Genomic DNA, 16,933 nt, shown 5'->3' with positions numbered 1-16,933 from the left:
AATACATGCAAATGGTTATTTTGAACGCATATATCTTAATAATGTATTAGAAAAACTGCAAATTTTGCGGGTATACTAGTGTATCGCATAAAGGTAACAAAATTGAACATGACTAAAATAAACATATGTAAATGTGCCATTAGTGGCATCTGAATCAAAAGTGTGAAAAAAAGGGACTGCTGATGGAGAGCAGCTGAGCTTACATGGTGCTTGGAATGAACTCACACCATGGATCCTGGTGGGGGGCGGTGGCTTATATTCACACACTAAAATAAGAAGTGATAGTCTATTAGGGATAAGGCACAAGCTTGAGATATAACCAAAACATTGCCCCTGTTCCCCCAAGTACTGACTACTCCAAAGTCAAACGCCCGTGTAGCACCTGACTAAACCCAACAACAGGATCCTGAAGATACCTCTGTCCTGTTCCGGGCTGCTTAAGAAGCAACGCTCACCGCAAGGAGGACACAGAACCCGTGGCGCTGGGTAGATGACGTCACAGCGTTCTCGTCTGCGCCCTCAGCGAGCGCTGAAAAAGCTGAACTGCTAACCGTAGTGTGCCGCGGCTGGTAGTTGACAAAAGAAAACTTTGTGTCCGGATGGGACTGAGCACACAAGTATACATACCGCCTACACGACCATGGCCACAGACATTGGCAATATATGGGAAGCAGATTGTATATTAAAGAAAATGTTTATTACAAAACGTATGTGTATTCTAATAAATTCAGACACCCAAGTTCAGACGGTGAGCCACCTTGAAAATCAACCATCGTATGGTACAGAGAACTACCCATCTGTCTCACAAAGCCTAGAAAAAGGAGGACAAGGATGTGCCACATTGTATTAGCTATAGCTGAAAATAGGGAGTGGTCCTACAAAAGGTGACCCTGGTGTACCTTCGATCTCTATCACTCCCATAGCTCAAGGGGCATTGAGAATTGGCAATAGCATATGTGCTGTTTCACTGTGCCAATCTACCCAGTCTAGCATCCACCTCACTTTTTAACCTGGTATTACCACTCCACTAATTAAAGTCTTTAGGATTGGTAAAGACAATTTTAGCTTATCACATTTCGCACTGTCACTATCATCAAAAAACCTGCTCCGCTGTAACCAGGTGTTGAAGAACACCAGAGAAGCACTCTGCCTCTCTGGTGGGAACCCAATGACACATGTCACCAACTAAGTTGGTGAGTGAGGGTTCTTTTTTTACAAATAAGAGTGACCTTTTCTGCCGTTTTATCATTAACTCAGGCCCCACTCTTTTATTGTTTTTGTACATGTAATCAACGCCAAGGAAGCCAACTCAGGTGGTGTCTTGTGACACCGGGTCCACTGCAATACTCTCCAGGAAGGCCTCTGTTTTCCTCAGCTATCGTGGCGGGGTCGGGCCTCATGAACCCCATACCACGAAGTTTCTTCTTCCGGTGAGAGCATATTGCAGTCCCCAGGCCTATCGCTGCTGCACCGAGTAAAGGGGCTTCTTATGGATACATCTGCCTGTGGATTCCTCCCCTTGTGAATATCCCCTGCGCCAGCATTCCACTGAATTTTTCCTAGCTCTCCAAGCCAACGTGGATGTCATAATTCCACGGCTCCGCTCGCGACTCCGTATGTTGTCACTGGAGCCATAAGAGAGCCACATCGGCGTGATGACGTCAGTTCCCTTTTTTCCGCGCCGTCTACGTGTAACGGTTTTCTAGCACTCTCCTTGGTTGAAGAGTTACGTTGTTAATAGCTTGTGAGTTACTGTTTTTAAAATAACTTGGGTCTTCGTCGAGGAAGTCAGGTTTTAAGCCGTGTAGGGAGTGTGAGCGTCACATGTCCATCACTGACCCCCATGAAGATTGCTTATGATGTATGTCGTTGGATCACGACGTGCAGGACTGTTCCTGTTGCAGGAAAATGAATCCAAAGGCACTTAAGGAACGGGAAGCAAAGCTGTTTATGGCCAAGGCAAAGAAGGAAGGTAGAGGTCGTAAGCGAGATAAGTTGAAGCCGGAGTCGTCGACTTCGCACTCGTCTCGGTCGAGAAAGCATAAGAAAAAGAGGAAGCATGAGTCTCGGCGCCGATCGACGAAGGGTAGGGCTTCAAAGTCGCCCTCACCTCGACGTCGCAGTAAGGACTTTGTTTCGCCTTCACCTTCTCCCCGTGTCACTCCGGAGAAGTCTCCTTCGCCTAAGGTTACTCTGGCGCAGTCTCCGGCGCCGAGGGATTCACCAGCTTCCGACTCCGGGCCGGATCAGTATGCTGAACTCTGTCCTGTGCCTGAAGGTGAACCAGTGGATCAGGTTTTGGATCCGTCTGCTCCGGTGCCGGCTACTCCCTGGCTGGATACAGGATAGAATCCATACCCGCAATTCCCGGCTCCAGGGGCGGATCTGTCGCATTTTTTAAATGCCATGTATGGAGTATTTCATAGAGCAGCCTTCCCATCCGGTGCACCTTCAGGTCCCGTGGGTCCACTGGCATTCAATTTGGGCGTGCCACAACACTATGCTCAGGCACCATTTATGCCCTTCATGCCAATGGTGCCGTCATGGCAGTTTCCGGCGCCGTCTGGAGAGCCTTCCTCCAGGCCTCGTGTGGATCGAGTGCCTTCGTCGGAGCCTCCCTCTACGCCAGCCCCGATGCCAGCTGCGCCGCGAGTGGTGCCGCCATGTCCACGGATTCGTTCACGGAGAGAGGCTCAGAGGCTTATAGAAGAGGAGTAGTATCGTACAGAGGAAGTGGAGGAAGGTGAATTAGATGAATCATTGGATGAGTTCGAAGAAATTCAGGAGGCAAGCGGATTGGACACCGCACCTGACTGGGAACTTTCTTCTTCGAGGTCTTCTCCGCCTCAAGAGCTGGCTCCTTACCATTTGGTAATAAAGAAGGCTGTGGAGCTTTTAGATTTGCAGTTGCCTTCTGCTGAATATAAGCCTAACTTATTGACGGAGGTTCTACATTCGCCTTCCTCAATTGTTGAGCCTCTGTTGCCTTTTAAAGAGGCCATCCTGGATCCCATCATGGACGTTTGGCGCAAGCCACTTTCTTCGCCTGCTGTTTCAAGGGCTGTGGCTAGAAGATATAGAGTAGCTCCAGGGGATCAGAGCTTCCTTTCTTCGCATCCATCTCCAGAGAGTTTGGTAGTGCAAGTATCCTTCTCCAAACAATCTTCGGGAGCATTCCCACAAGCTCCAGCTGACGGAGACTCAAAGAAAACGGAACAGTCTGCTAAAAAGGTTTTCTCTTCGGCTTGTATGGCACTGAAGTCAACTAATGCCACTTGTTTGTTGGGCTGCTACTTTCACGCTTTAATGGACTCTGTAAAGCAATTGGCCCCCAAATTGCCTGATGAAGAGAAGGGTTGCTTTATGGAAGTTCTTTTAGACGCTCAGTCTGCAGCTAGGCAGGTAATCCAGTCAGGCTTGGATACGGCTGATTCTGTTGCCAGAGTTATGAGTTCTTACATAGCCACACGAAGACAGGCTTGGCCCCGCTCTTCTAGATTTTCACCTGATGTTCAGGCCACTCTTGTTGACTTGCCCTTTGATGGGACAAAGCTTTTTGGAGAAAAAGCGGTTTCTTCCATTACAGAGGTTTAAGGATAGCAGGACGACTGCGAAATCCTTGGGATTGCAGACCCAGTCGAAGGGTTTTGGCTTAGGAAAGTATAAGGGTTTTGGAAGATCTTCCTTTCGCACCTTCCGTCAACCTCAGCAGCAGCAACAGCAAAATCCATTCTATAAGTCCTATAGAGGAAGACAAAAGAGAGGGCAAGGTTCTGGCCGCAATCTCTCCTCCTCCTCTGCTCCTAATGATGCTACAGGGAAGCAACCCAAGATCCCCCATCCTGGATCATGTGGGTCCTGTTGGGGGTCGGGTGTCTCACTTACTGCAAGGTTGGAAATTGGTCACGACAGACCTTTGGGTTTTAAACCTTGTGGAGAATGGGTACGCCCTTCCCTTTCGGGAATTTTCTCCCCTTTACCCTCCTTGCCAAGGTTTTTGCTCAGAGGACTATCTGCTTCTTCTGCAGAAGGAGGTTCTTGCATTGCTACAAAAATGTGCGATAGAGGTGGTTCCAGAGCAGGAAAGGGATCAGGGATGCTACTCCCAGTATTTCCTGATTCCCAAAAAGGACGGCAGACTGCGTCCGATCCTGGACCTCAGAGTTTTGAACTTTTACCTGAAGCAGGAGAAATTCAAGATGCTGACCCTTGCTCAGGTTCTTCAGGCGTTGCAGCAAGAAGACTGGATGGTGTCGATCGACTTGCAGGATGCGTATTTCCACATCCCAATCCTGAAGTCGCACAGGAAGTATCTCCGTTTTACGGTTGGGTCGCAACACTACCAGTTTGCGGTCCTCCCGTTTAGTCTTACTACGGCACCTTGAGTCTTCACCAAGGTGATGGCGGTGGTGCCTGCCCATCTCAGGAGGTCAGGGATTCCGGTTTTCTCCTATATGGACGACTGGCTACTGAAAGCAGAGTCGCCAGAGATGGTGCAACATCATCTGCAGGTAACATCTCATCTGTTATTCAACTTGGGTTTTTCAATCAGTGTGCCCAAATCTCACCTGATGCCCTCTCAGCGCAACCTGTTCATAGGGGCGGTTCTGGACACTACTGTGTGTCGAGCATTTCCTCCTCCACAAAGAGTTCTCGACATTCAGGAGATGATCCCTTTATTCCACAATGGAGCGGTTGTTCCAGTTCTGAAGGTCCTTCGTCTGCTCGGTCTGTTCGCCTCCTGCATTCTGTTGGTCAACCATGCACGCTGGCACATGAGGACGCTCCAGTGGTGTCTCCGCAGGCAGTGGTATCAACACAACGGAGATCTCAGGGAGTCAGTCAGGATCTCCAGAGAAGCTGCAGCGGATCTGTCTTGGTGGAGCGTGGAGGGCAATCTGTTTCAAGGAAAGCCCTTTAATCTTCCTCCAACGGTGGCCACAGTGATAACGGATGCCTCCACTCTAGGGTAGGGTGCTCATCTGGGGGATCTGGAGATCAAGGGTCTTTGGTCTCCAGAGGTAAGATTGTCTCATATCAATCTTCTAGAATTGCGGGTGATACGTTTGGTGCTCAAGGCTTTTCTCCCTTCACTTCGCGGTCAGTCTGTTCAGGTCCTGACGGACAACACTACCGCGATGTGGTATGTCAACAAGCAGGGAGGAGTAGGTTTGTATCGTCTCAGCAGAGAGGCTTTGCGACTCTGGTCCTGGGCTCAGGACCATCGGATTTTCTTGATGGTGAATCATCTGGCCAGGGTGCTGAACGTTCGTGCGGACAGTCTGTCGACAGTTTTCCACCGACCACGAGTGGAGGCTTCAGCCAGAGGTAATTCAGCACATCTTCCGGACGTGGGGGACTCCTCGGGTGGACCTGTTTGCCACTCAAGAGAACGTGCATTGGCCATCATTCTGCAGTCTGCAGTTTCCGATGCAGGTGGCGTTGGGGGACATGTTTCAGTTGAGTTGGGGCTCACAACTCCTTTACGCCTTTCCTCCCATACCCTTGATTCCTCGGGTTCTGAGGAAGATTCGCCAAGAGCGGGCCCAAGTTATATTGATCGCCCCGTATTGGCCAAGAAGGGTGTGGTACACAGATCTACTTCACCTTTCGGCGCACCCCCCTCCGCTCGGTCTCCCTCTCAGGGCAGACCTCCTCTCGCAGTCGGAGGGGCAGGTTCGACACCCCCACCTCCAGAGCCTGCACCTTCATTCCTGGAGATTGAACGGGGCAACCTGAGTTTTTTCTCTCTCCCACCGGACGTAGTGGATGTTATATTATCATCCAGGCGACACTCCACTAAGTCAATTTATTCCTATAGATGGTTTAAGTTTGTAAAATGGTGCGGAGTGGGATCCATGGACCCTTTAAAGGCCTACTTGTCAAATGTGCTTCAGTTTGCTATTTCCTTGGCTCAGCAAGGTTTTGCTGTGGCGACAGTTAAGGGCTATTTATCAGCCTTATCGGCTTTCCTGTGTCTTCCGGATCAGCCGTCGTTATTTAAATCTCCTATTGTTTTAAGATTTATCAAAGGTCTTACTAATAGGTTTCCACCCACTCTCTTTGTAATGCCGAAGTGGGACCTTAATCTTGTTTTAACTTTTTTGATGGGGTCCCCTTTGGAACCCGTTCATAGCTGTCCTTTGAGGCTGTTGTCCTTTAAAACGGTCTTTCTTGTAGCCATAACCTCAGCAAGGAGGGTGAGTGAGCTTCAAGCTCTTAGTTCTAAATCCCCGTTTTTATCCTTACATGCTGAAAGGATGGTCCTCGGGACCAGGGCTGCTTTCCTACCTAAGGTAGTTACTCCATTTCATCCGGGGCAGTCCATAACTCTCCCTGTGTTTTATCCTCTCCCCTCACCCTTCCAAGGAGGAGGAGAGACTTCACCGCTTGGACCCTAAAAGAGCAGTGAGCTTTTATTTGGACAGAACAAAAGATATGTTTGGAAGATCAGCTCTTCGTGGGCTATGTTGGACACTCAAAAGGCAAGGCTGTGCACAAGCGCACTCTGTCCAGGTGGATCATCCTAACCATCAAGATCTGCTACGCCCTGGCTAGTAAGGTTCCACCTGATGGTATTAGAGCTCATTCTACTAGAGCTAAGTCTTCCACCTCTGCTTTGGCCAGGGGTGTTTCAGTTGCAGACATTTGTAAGGCCGCGACTTGTGCCTCCCTCCATACTTTCGCAAAGCATTATTGCTTAGACTCTGAGATGAGGAGGGAGGGCCATTTTGCGCACTCTGTCTTGCAGGACTTTTTGGTATAGGAAAGGTGGACACCCTCCTCCGGGAGTGGAAATGCTGTGGGATTCACAAGGTGAGGAATCCACAGGCAGATATATCCATCAGAAGAACAAGTTACTTACCTTCGGTAACGCTTTTTCTGGTGGATACAGTATCTGCCTGTGGATTCCTCACTGACCCACCCGCCTCCCCGTTGTCCACCTTTGTATACCTAAAAAGATACCTGGTTGTTTATTAATTGTATTTTCTATCTAGTACGTTTATAGGAAATGTTGATGTTTTTAGCTTTCCTTTTTGACTTTGTGCTGTATATATTGGTTCATAGGTTGTGTACTATGTATACTTGCGTCTGTGTCAGTCCACCTGTTCGCCTCGGAAGGCACGGAAAAAATGGGTGGAACTGATGTCATCACGCCGACGTGGCTCTCCTATGGCTCCAGTGACGTCATACGGAGTCGCGAGCGGAGCCGTGGAATTATGACGTCCACGTCGGCGTGGAGAGCTAGGAAAAATTCAGTGGAATGCTGGCGCAGGGGATATTCACAAGGTGAGGAATCCACAAGCAGATACTGTATCCACCAGAAAAAGCGTTACCGAAGGTAAGTAACTTGTTCATTAGGAGCTTCAATTTGCAGCAGGTCACAGGCTGTCCTAGAGAGTGGCCCTGGTGGAACTTCGCCTCCCATGTGAAGACCAAGCGAAAGGGTTGACCCCAAGAGTTTGTGATGTTTTTATCATGGAGAAAGGAGGTCACTGGGCGGAACTCTTGTCTTTTCTGCAACGTAAATGCCGAAAGATCCTGGAACAGCCCCGGAATTGTACTGGGTTGATGTCCTTGGCCTTGTGGAGGATGCGCTCCTTCAAGGGAAAGCTGTAAACTCACGCCAGAATGTCTGTGGATGGCATGTTTGCAGGTCTAGAGAGACCCACTCTATGTACTCTGTCCAACCATATGTCCTCAAACTGTGTATCCCCTAGGATTTGGGTAAAGAGGGCTGACATGTGTTCTCCTATGGGCTCTGCCGCCCTTGGGCCCCCTCTTGTTCTAAAATTGAGTGCGCCTTGACCTGTTTTCAAGGTCCTCGGCGTGGGCCTGGAGATTGATTTGCTGGTCCGTAAGTCGGATGAGTTCCTGCCAGAGCTGTTTGATGTCTTCATCTCTGGTTATCTTGTGGTGTTACACGGTGTCCACTCTGTCTCCAAGCCCAGATACCTCTTTCCGGACCCCTTGCAACTCCTGCGGCAGATGCCTCTTGATCGTCTGCAAATCGTCCCTGAGGGAGGAGAAAAGCATCTCCAGGTAGGAGCGAGTGACCAGGGCCTCTTCCCCGACATCCCCCGGTGACTGTGGCATGCTCGAAGAACCGGAGCGCTCCTGCGGTTGTGAGGTAGAGGGTTTTGTAAGCATGTCCTTGAGGGAGTGGTCCTTTTTAGTGCATGACGCCGCCATTCTGGAGCTATGGGCTCCCCGCCTTTACCCTCAAGGGCCCGTCTCCTGTCCCCAGGCAAACACCGCAGCGGACAGACAGAGAGGAATGCAGCCCACGATCACCCCAGTGGTATGCAGGGGGAGTCACAGCTGTCTCTCAGCTCCGGGTGTGTCCTCCGATCCCCCCAGGGCACCCCGCCTCGCTCCAGGTCCCCACTAGGACTCCATCAAGGCCCACAGGAGTGCCACCAGGCCTTCTTCCCAGGCAACAAGGCCCGAGAGCTAGTGCAGGTGCCTCTGGACCAGGCTTCGGTAGTGGGCCCTAGGGCCTCTAGACAAGATCAGCAGCCAGCCCTCGTGTGCAGTCAACAGCACATCTCAGCTGGTGCAGCTCCCTTAGACCTTATCCAGTGTCAATGTAGCGGGGGGTCTGTACCATCAAGTCCAGGCCGGTCCCAGGGGCAATGGAAAGGGCACTGGATGCCCTTGAGACCTCATTGTCCTCCCACCCTCCCACCCGTAGAACACTCGGGTCCAGTGCAAAGCGCGGCTGCCCTTGTGCTTTAATTCATTTTAGCTAATTTCTCCTGCTACTGTTTATTTCACAGAATTGTTTTTATGAACCCTTTTGCCTCTTCACACAGTGTTATTTACATATTCCTTGTGTTTACTCTAGTTTTCTGGCAAGTTCTGTAAGTGCTGTAAATTAATGTATCCCACTGTTCCCTTAGCCATTACAAACCTTAATTCTGACAGCAATCCAACCCAGGTGATTTGATGGTCAATTAATTCATAATTCATAATTTCTCTACTAATGTATTACTTAATAGTGTTTCTTCTGTCTTAAGGAAGTATTTTTCTCTATTGGTTGACGTCTAACAGTGAGCCACACAGGTGGGATACCATTTTTACTGGGAAAGTGATAGGCCATTGGCTTGAAGTGCCCGAGATTTCTGTTAAATACGAGAACATTTTTGTTTTTTATCCCATGCTTTGATATTTGCAGACCCTTCTGGGTAAATACAAGTGCTTGAATCAACACAAACCACACCACCCTGTGTTGCCCTTCGTCTGAATTTTACAGCCATCCCATGGCAAATGACTGTAACTTGGCGTTTCTTTAGACAAAGTTTTGACATATGGGTCAGCAGAGAAAGGTTATGCCCATTTTCTCCCTCTGCCTAGGACAGAAATAGTGTTGTGGCCCATTGCCAAGTTGGCCATTACTTTTCTCACTTTTTTCCCCTGTTGCTCTCGTGGACTGGGGTGGGAGGATTAGCAACTATTGCCCCAATCTGCCTTTCGAGAGAGGAAGGAAAGTCTTCTGTGGCCCAAAGAATTGGAGGGGTACTTAATGCCATAACGAAACAGTGCCTAACCCCATATCTTATTTTTACATAATTATTTGTGGTTTCATAGGCTTTCTTACCCTCTAGCAGGGCAGTTTGGGATGCTTATGCCCCTCCTGGGATGACAGCTCCTCAACTCAGGCCCAAACTCTTGCCATTTCATACTTGAGCCGAGGACGAACACATTAGTCAAAGACCGAGCCATATGTTGAAACGGTGGCTCTCTCTTTCACTGGAGCCAGACTGGCCTGTTTTTGATCTTTGAGAGTGGACAAAGATACTTACCAGCAGGGAGATGCCTGAACTATATGGGTCTCTTGGAAATCCCAGGCACCCACATTGACTGCTCTGCATGTCTATATGGTGCACAGTGAGTGCTCCCTGTGCGCTTGTGTCTATTATGTGGTGTTCTCTCATTTGCATGGGATCAAGACCCCATGCAAAAGAGGGAGCACCCTGTTGTGATTGTGCTGTTGCAAGATATGTCAGTGCTGTTCTTCATTATAGATTGTGCCGCACACGTATCTTTGGCCCTTCCATAAAACCAAAGCGCTCTGGGCAAGGTGCAGGCACAAACACCTATTCAGCTAATATGGTACCGTCTCTGATATGGCTCCTGGCTTCTAGCGATCTTTCTGCCCTCCCCCAGGCAGGGCAAATTGAGGCTAATTATGAGGGTCAGGAAGGCTGGGGTCTAGAACGTGAGGGATGGAACCCGATGCCACAACAGGTCGGACCCCATTCATTTTTTTTCACTAAAAATTTAACCCCTGGTGTCCAGTTTGCTGTGTGTCCCACTAGGATGAGCAGATTGCAGATAAACCACCCAATCTGCCCAAAAGGGGAAGAAAGACTCTCTGGACTGGGCGGCCTGACCTAATTCTTTTTATAAATATAGGCTATCCCTGATGCCTTGTGTGCTTTCTTCCCCACAGCGGTATGCAGTTGTCCCCACTCACCTTCCCTAGAGAGAGACTGAAAATACCTTCTGTAGGATGGAGTGTAGAATGACTTTTTATATGATATACCAAAAAGAGGTATATCGAGCAGAGTCCAAATATTCCCTTATGAGTGGACAGTGGCTTGGGTAGTGTGGTCGAGCAGCCTTGGGTTTATCAGAGAGGAGTGTTAGACATTTGCAAAATACACACACAGCCAATAGAAGATGCACACAACTCAATAAGGAGATCCACACACATTTATAAAAATAACACATCTTTATATATAGTTAGGCACCAGAATTAATACGATCAGGTCAGTATGTTTTGCAAGAGAAATACTTTTATTTTAAAAAGTCGACAATTTTCAGCAGCTGCAATGTTATTCTATGAGAGGAAAAACAAGCATGGCATGCAGGTAGAGTACAACGGCTTGTGAGTACAATCTACTGGACTTAAGGTGAGTATGCGGCAATGCAGCACCAGCAAGCCTCTTCCAATAGCACTAGGGTGGCCGGGTGCAGTGGTGCAGTATAGCGTCGGGTGCCCAATGTTAGTCTATTGGGATCTGTCTGCGTGAAGAGGCTGCAGGTTTGGACTAGGAGGCCAGGCAGGCTAAACCAACAGAGTGGCTCAGGCCTCGGGATGCTTTGGGATGTGGGGGCACCTTTGGTCCTCTTCTCCATAGCCCATTGCCGACTGGTGCAGAGGTGTCATTAGGCATTGGGGTTTTGTCGCAGGGAGCAGTCGCGGTAGAGGGGGCCTTCAAACAGAGGCTGCAGGAGGCATTGAGAACTCCACAGCAGAGAAACCCCAGGTGGGCTTCGATTCTGGAGGATCAGGGGACCACGTTGGCACCGTTGGCCCACTTCAGCTCAGGCTAAGTGGCTCGGGTACAAAGGTGCTTTCCGGCGTCGAGTTTTCGCAGTCTTGGAGCCTGTCCGTTCTTTCTTGGTACCTACAAGGTGCAGAGAAGCTGCTCAGCTGCTCCACAGGAGTTCTTGCTTCCAAGGTGAAGTGCTGGCAGGTCTCTCAGGCTTTGGAGACACAGCGACCGCAGGACAAGCCGTCTTTTGGCGCAGTTGTCAATCAGCAGGCAGGCTGGCAGGGTTGGTGCCAAGTCAGTTGCTGATTCTTCTGTTCTTTCTCTTTATGTCTCTTCACGTCCGTTTTCTTCTTTCAGGTCAACAGGATCTGATTTCTTGGTGCCAGAGGCTCCCCTAAATACTCAATATAAGGGCGTTGGGGGATTGTAGGGTAGTAGCCAAGGGCTACCTACCCCTGTGGTCACTACACCCACTATATGACCACTTCCTGAGGGAAGTGGGCATAACCCTGTCCCAGAGTTCATAAGTTTGCCATCACCAAGATCACTTCAGGTAGCGAAACTTTGGGGTGGACCTAGCCTGAAGATGAACTCGCTTATCCGACATCTAATTTTCCCGCCTTGCTCAGGTGCCAAATGGACCCTGGTCAAGAGGGGTGGGCTCACTCCTGTGAGGGAAGTCAGATTCGCATACCAAAGGTATTGGGCTCTATGAAGCTCCCTACCTTGGCATGCTAATTTGCAGGCCTTCTGTGAAAAGGAGTGTAAACTCCCTCCTCACGAACACTCCTCTGAGAGTCAAGGCCCTCACCGTTGGGGTCAGAAACGAGTACGGGGTGACAGGCTGGCCAAGACCAGACCGTGAACACACCAGTAGCTGGCAGGTTTTCAGGGAGTACCTCTAAGGTGCCCTAAGGGTGCATGTGTTAATAAATCAAACACTGGAATCTGTGTGGGCTTATTAATACAAGATATCTGATACCAAACGTCTCTAGTTTCAGTGAAGATAACATGTAGCTGGGGGAACTCTGTTTTACCAGTATCCAGCACAGGTTCTTAAAATGGCTTCCTTGGTCACTTGTACTGGCAGCAGTAGATCTAACCAGCAGGGGGGCATACCTGCTCATGCAGATATATCCTCCCATGTAGTATAGTGCTCCCTGCCTTAGGGCTGTAAGGCCTGCTGTAGCTGTGGCTTACCTGTACTGCATGCTGTGGCTTACCTGTACTGCATGCAGTGTCTGAGGGCATGGCACACAAGGATGTGTGCTAAGTTGTGTTTTCACTTTTGTCTACACCAAGACACGCAGCCTGCAGTGGCAGTCTGTATGTGTTTTGTGAGGAGTCCTTTAGAGTGGCACAATTTGTGCTGTAGCTCTTAAGGACCCTCTTTAGCCTCCTTGCCCTCGGTACTAGGGGTACCATTTACTAGGGACTAAAGGAATTGCCAATTAGGGAAACCATTGTGCAGTTTTGGGAATGAGATCTGGCACTGGGGACCTGGTTAGCAGGAACCCAGTGCACTTCCAGCCAAAATCATATCAAATACCAGGAAATAAGTGGGGGTGACCATGTCAACAAAAAGGTTCACTTTCCTACACAGTGCATTTGACATCACCTATGCGACTGCCTCCACCACCCCTCGCCATGGTGTTTTTGTGGGTGTATCCCTGCTTGGGCAACACCTTTGCTGCAATAACCAAGCAGGTATCCACTAGAGAGAGGTACCATTAGAAAGGGGTCATATTCCCCTTTCAGATGGAAGCTCTCCAGTTGTGATTGGTGCTCGGGAGATTAGCCATGCCCTCAATCAAGGATCTCACTGAAAGTAGTAGCTAGAGCCTTCAGATTCCATCTGCCTTTAGTTTAAGTTTTAATGAGTTCAGCTCGCAAGGCTAACCTTAGGACAGCAAGGGAGCCTTGTACTTTGCAGTCCAAAGTAATGGTATGAATGGGAGTCCTGCTGGTATGAGAGGCTTTAATCCCTTTAGTGATTGTGCGTGATGTTCCCGTCCTCCGCACTAGGCAGAGAATGTGACATCTCGTCCTGCTCATTAAAACGATTTACATTCTGTCTATTTCAGCAGTTTATTTACCTGATAGGAGTGACCAAATTCACAGGTGGTGCATTATGAGACTCTGGTACGCCTTGGCTGCCTTTAGTCAACTTTATTGTTTTCTATGTTGGACACTATATGCTTATTTGAATAGGTTTTCTACACTTTTTTCTGCTCTTTGAAAAAAAGCTTAATTATAAAGGTTTTTCTTGCAATGTTATCCAATGTTCTTTTAAATCGATATAGTTTGTGGCTGGATTTCAGATGCTGGGCATAATTTTCTTTAAAATCTTGTGGTCATTTAGTAGGTGTACATGTTAGGGTGTTAGACTTTGAGAGAGGGGAGCAGCTGCCAGTAAACATGGTAAGCCTCATAGAGCTGCAAGTCTTGTGAGGGCTGTCCTAGACACCCTCTGGATGTACAGAGTTGTGGGGTCTGAATGCAATCAGTAACTTTTGAGGTTATGGGTTGAGTGCTACTAATGTAGTTTTCCATGTCTCTCAGGCATAATAGTGCCTTATTCAACATGCAAGGTTGCTGGAGCCAGCTCATGAAGCCACAACAGTGAGAAGATCCTTGCATGTGGGTTATTGTGGATTACAATGGTGACATGGAAAGAAAGAAGCAACCCTGGGAGAGGAGAAGGTTACCACAGAGGCGAGGAAGCAGTAGGTCTAACTTTGCTTCTTTTGGACGCAGTGCAGTTTGATAGGAAGGTAAAAGGGGGTGGATGCAGCTTTTACCCAGTCCCAAAAGCAAGCAGAGGGAGGGATAGGGTATAAAACCAGAAAACTGATCCGTCAAGGACTGAAACAAATGGAGTTCCAGCATTTTGGTTGTCTTACTGCCTAGGGAAGAAGAGCAGAAATATTGTAATTTGTATTGCACTTTCTAGTAGGAAAATAGAATCCTGAAAAGTAAGGCTGCATCTAAAAGAAATATACCTCAAATTCTCTTTACCTTTGTGCTTCAGCAACTTGGAAATTGCCAGATAAGGAATAAGTGGCTCTATAAGTAAGTAAACGTTTTTCTCTGGAGTAATAAGCTGTAGAAGGCTTCATATACACCGACAGGTGACAACACATTCGATATGGCTCTTGCACTTAATCAGTATTTCCATGAGCACCCCTTGACACAGTTCATAGCCACAAATTCTTAAAATTCCATGTTTACCTAATACTGCTTTAGCCAGAGCTCACAGTTCCAACTATTAGGCTCAGCTCTATTATTGGAAAAAATGAATTGGCAATTAAATTTTTTCTTCCTATGCAGTCAGAGAGGAATTTACCCATGTAGATTGTAAATTCGGCATATTTCTGATGGTCATGGGAATGGCACATCGTGACTTTCCGATTTAATTCTGCATTTATCAGAAACCTGACCTCTTGAATCTTGATTTATTCTTACGTTTACTCCTTACACAAAAAAACATGGCATTGAATCGATAAACATTGTGTAACTGACATTTCACGTATATATTAATTGACAGTTTGGTGTTCGTTGTGTACTCTCAGCCTTAAGTACTGTTGTTCTTAGGCAGAAGAGTTTGAAAGAGTTATGTTGGAATCATACTTTTGAAAGAGCTTAAGATGGCTTTGAGACACACACATGAAGATTGGTTTATGAACAGTAATATATGGGTTGATGGTGAACTTTGTTATGTAAAGACAACATGCCCAAAATAAATCCTCTCTCAGTAAGTATTTCTTTGGGTCTTGCTTAGAAAAACTCGACTGTCTATATGGACAAAAAGATCTCAGGATGATCATCAAGCAGTTAAAGAAGAAGCCGATCAAGAGGGAATAATGGACATTTCCCCATGTGTACAGGTTACTGCAGAGCTTCAATAAACATAATTACTTGAATGTTCTTCCACGCAGTCCTGAAATATGATTCGAAGAGGTTAGGTTTATGACAAGATTTCTGAAAATAATTCCAAAGGAGAGTCCAGTGAATGAATTTGTGTTACTCTTTGAACTTGTGCACTAAGGCAAGTAGAGGCTTTCTGTGGCTTTCTGTTGCTTGCTACATCCAAGGACCTGAAAACCTGGAATGACAAACTTAATATCACTTTTTCACTAGGGATAAACAGTCTGATTAATTAAAAGTATGTTATTACTAGACATGCCTCTATAGTAAAATGCTCCCTCTGATAACCTACCTGCTTGGGGTAACCTGAAGAAAACTGGTTGGAGCTAGTCTCTAGGAAATAGTGCCAGGGTGAAATAAAGATTAGGAGCAGCACAACAGTGATTTAGGGTTCATCTGAAGAATCATTTTAAAGTGAGGATGCCAAGAAAGCTGTGGTCTTAAACAGCAATGGCTGCCATATGATGATCCAGCATGGGGGAGGGGGGTGGCTTTAAGTTATTCTAGGAGGCATTATCTGAAATTCATACATTTGTGGCTATCGTTCTCTCATGTGGTGATTTGTAAATAACAGTGGGTTGAGACACAAACATTTAGCCAGATCTCGGATGAGAAAGCAGAATGGTGACTTCCTTTACCTCTCAAACACAATGTATTCCTCAAAGACAGGGAATGCTGACTTTTTAGCTAATCACAGTTACACAGAATCTGACTTGAAAAGAACACTGAGGAGCACATCACCTTGTAACAAAAATTGCAGGTGCACAGATAATTTGTATATTATTAGATCAATTATGGGTAGACATCCGAATATGTCAACTAATTAAATTGATGCAACTTGTGATGGTTCTTTTTAGGCTTTGAGCTTTACTGAATGCTTTATATTAAGACGAGAACAAATAACTAAAGCAAGGCATTTATTTTTTAGGATGCGAAGATTGACGCAGAAGAATTCACAAGTCGTCTGCAGTTGGAGCTGAAGTCTTCACCACAACCATATTTAGTTCCATTTCTTAAGGTATTCTTTAACACATATTGAACATTTTGTCTTGTTTTGTTTGAGAGGGGGGAGGAGGAGGGGGGGTCCAGAATTGTCTGTAGAGTTTGTCAATTCTATAATTACCAGGACTTAATAGATAGAATTATTGATGGGTAGCAGTGAATAATGGATGCTTTTCACCGAGGGGATCTGAATAATATCAAATAGAGGACAAGAGTGAAGCTTGAGTAAGATGTTGCTCAGAAAACCAATTAATTTACCTCAACTTTCATATGCTATTCAGGGGCAGAGAAGTAGTGGGGTAGCTATAGATAACATAGAATCTCCTCCCTGACCCAAATGTAAAAAAAAAAGATTGAAAATACCTGGCCGTCCATCATTCCACCACCCTCTGTGTACTCCCACCCATTTACAAATTAAATGAATACCCTCATCCATTGTCCGTAATATGCTGTAGTGGTAAGTGATTGCTGTGATGTGTATTCTTTTTTTAAAAATTTTTTTTTTATACATTTTTTATTGAAACAAAGACAGCAATAGTATTTTTTAATGGTCTGTCAAGGCGGTGGACTTGATGAACTGTAATGTAACATTAGAAAATATGTAGAATACTTAAGTTTAATGTTGTAATAGAGACTGCTAACCACATAATCCTCACCTAGTGAATTTACCCAGTTGCAAAACTGGATCTGGAAACTTTTTGCAAGCAATCCCCATGCAC

The 16,933-nt window shown here is 46.9% G+C and overlaps 1 protein-coding gene across 2 annotated transcripts in view; it reads left to right on the top strand.

Moving 5' to 3' along the window:
• The window catches only part of LOC146776143 (transcription initiation factor TFIID subunit 4-like), a 1,156,451-nt gene that overhangs the window by 316,643 nt on the left and 822,875 nt on the right, over window positions 1–16,933 (top strand). For both annotated transcript variants that reach the window (XM_085639557.1, XM_085639558.1), the window contains exon 6: window positions 16,141–16,230. In XM_085639557.1, coding sequence (XP_085495683.1) covers window positions 16,141–16,230 — 90 coding nt within the window. The remainder of the gene's footprint in view (window positions 1–16,140; window positions 16,231–16,933) is intronic.

This window comes from Triturus cristatus, chromosome 12, assembly GCF_964204655.1.
Source record: "Triturus cristatus chromosome 12, aTriCri1.1, whole genome shotgun sequence".
NCBI classification, from domain to species: Eukaryota; Metazoa; Chordata; class Amphibia; order Caudata; family Salamandridae; genus Triturus; species Triturus cristatus.
Note: the sequence above shows the minus strand (reverse complement) of the source record. Positions and strands in the feature narration are given on the sequence as shown.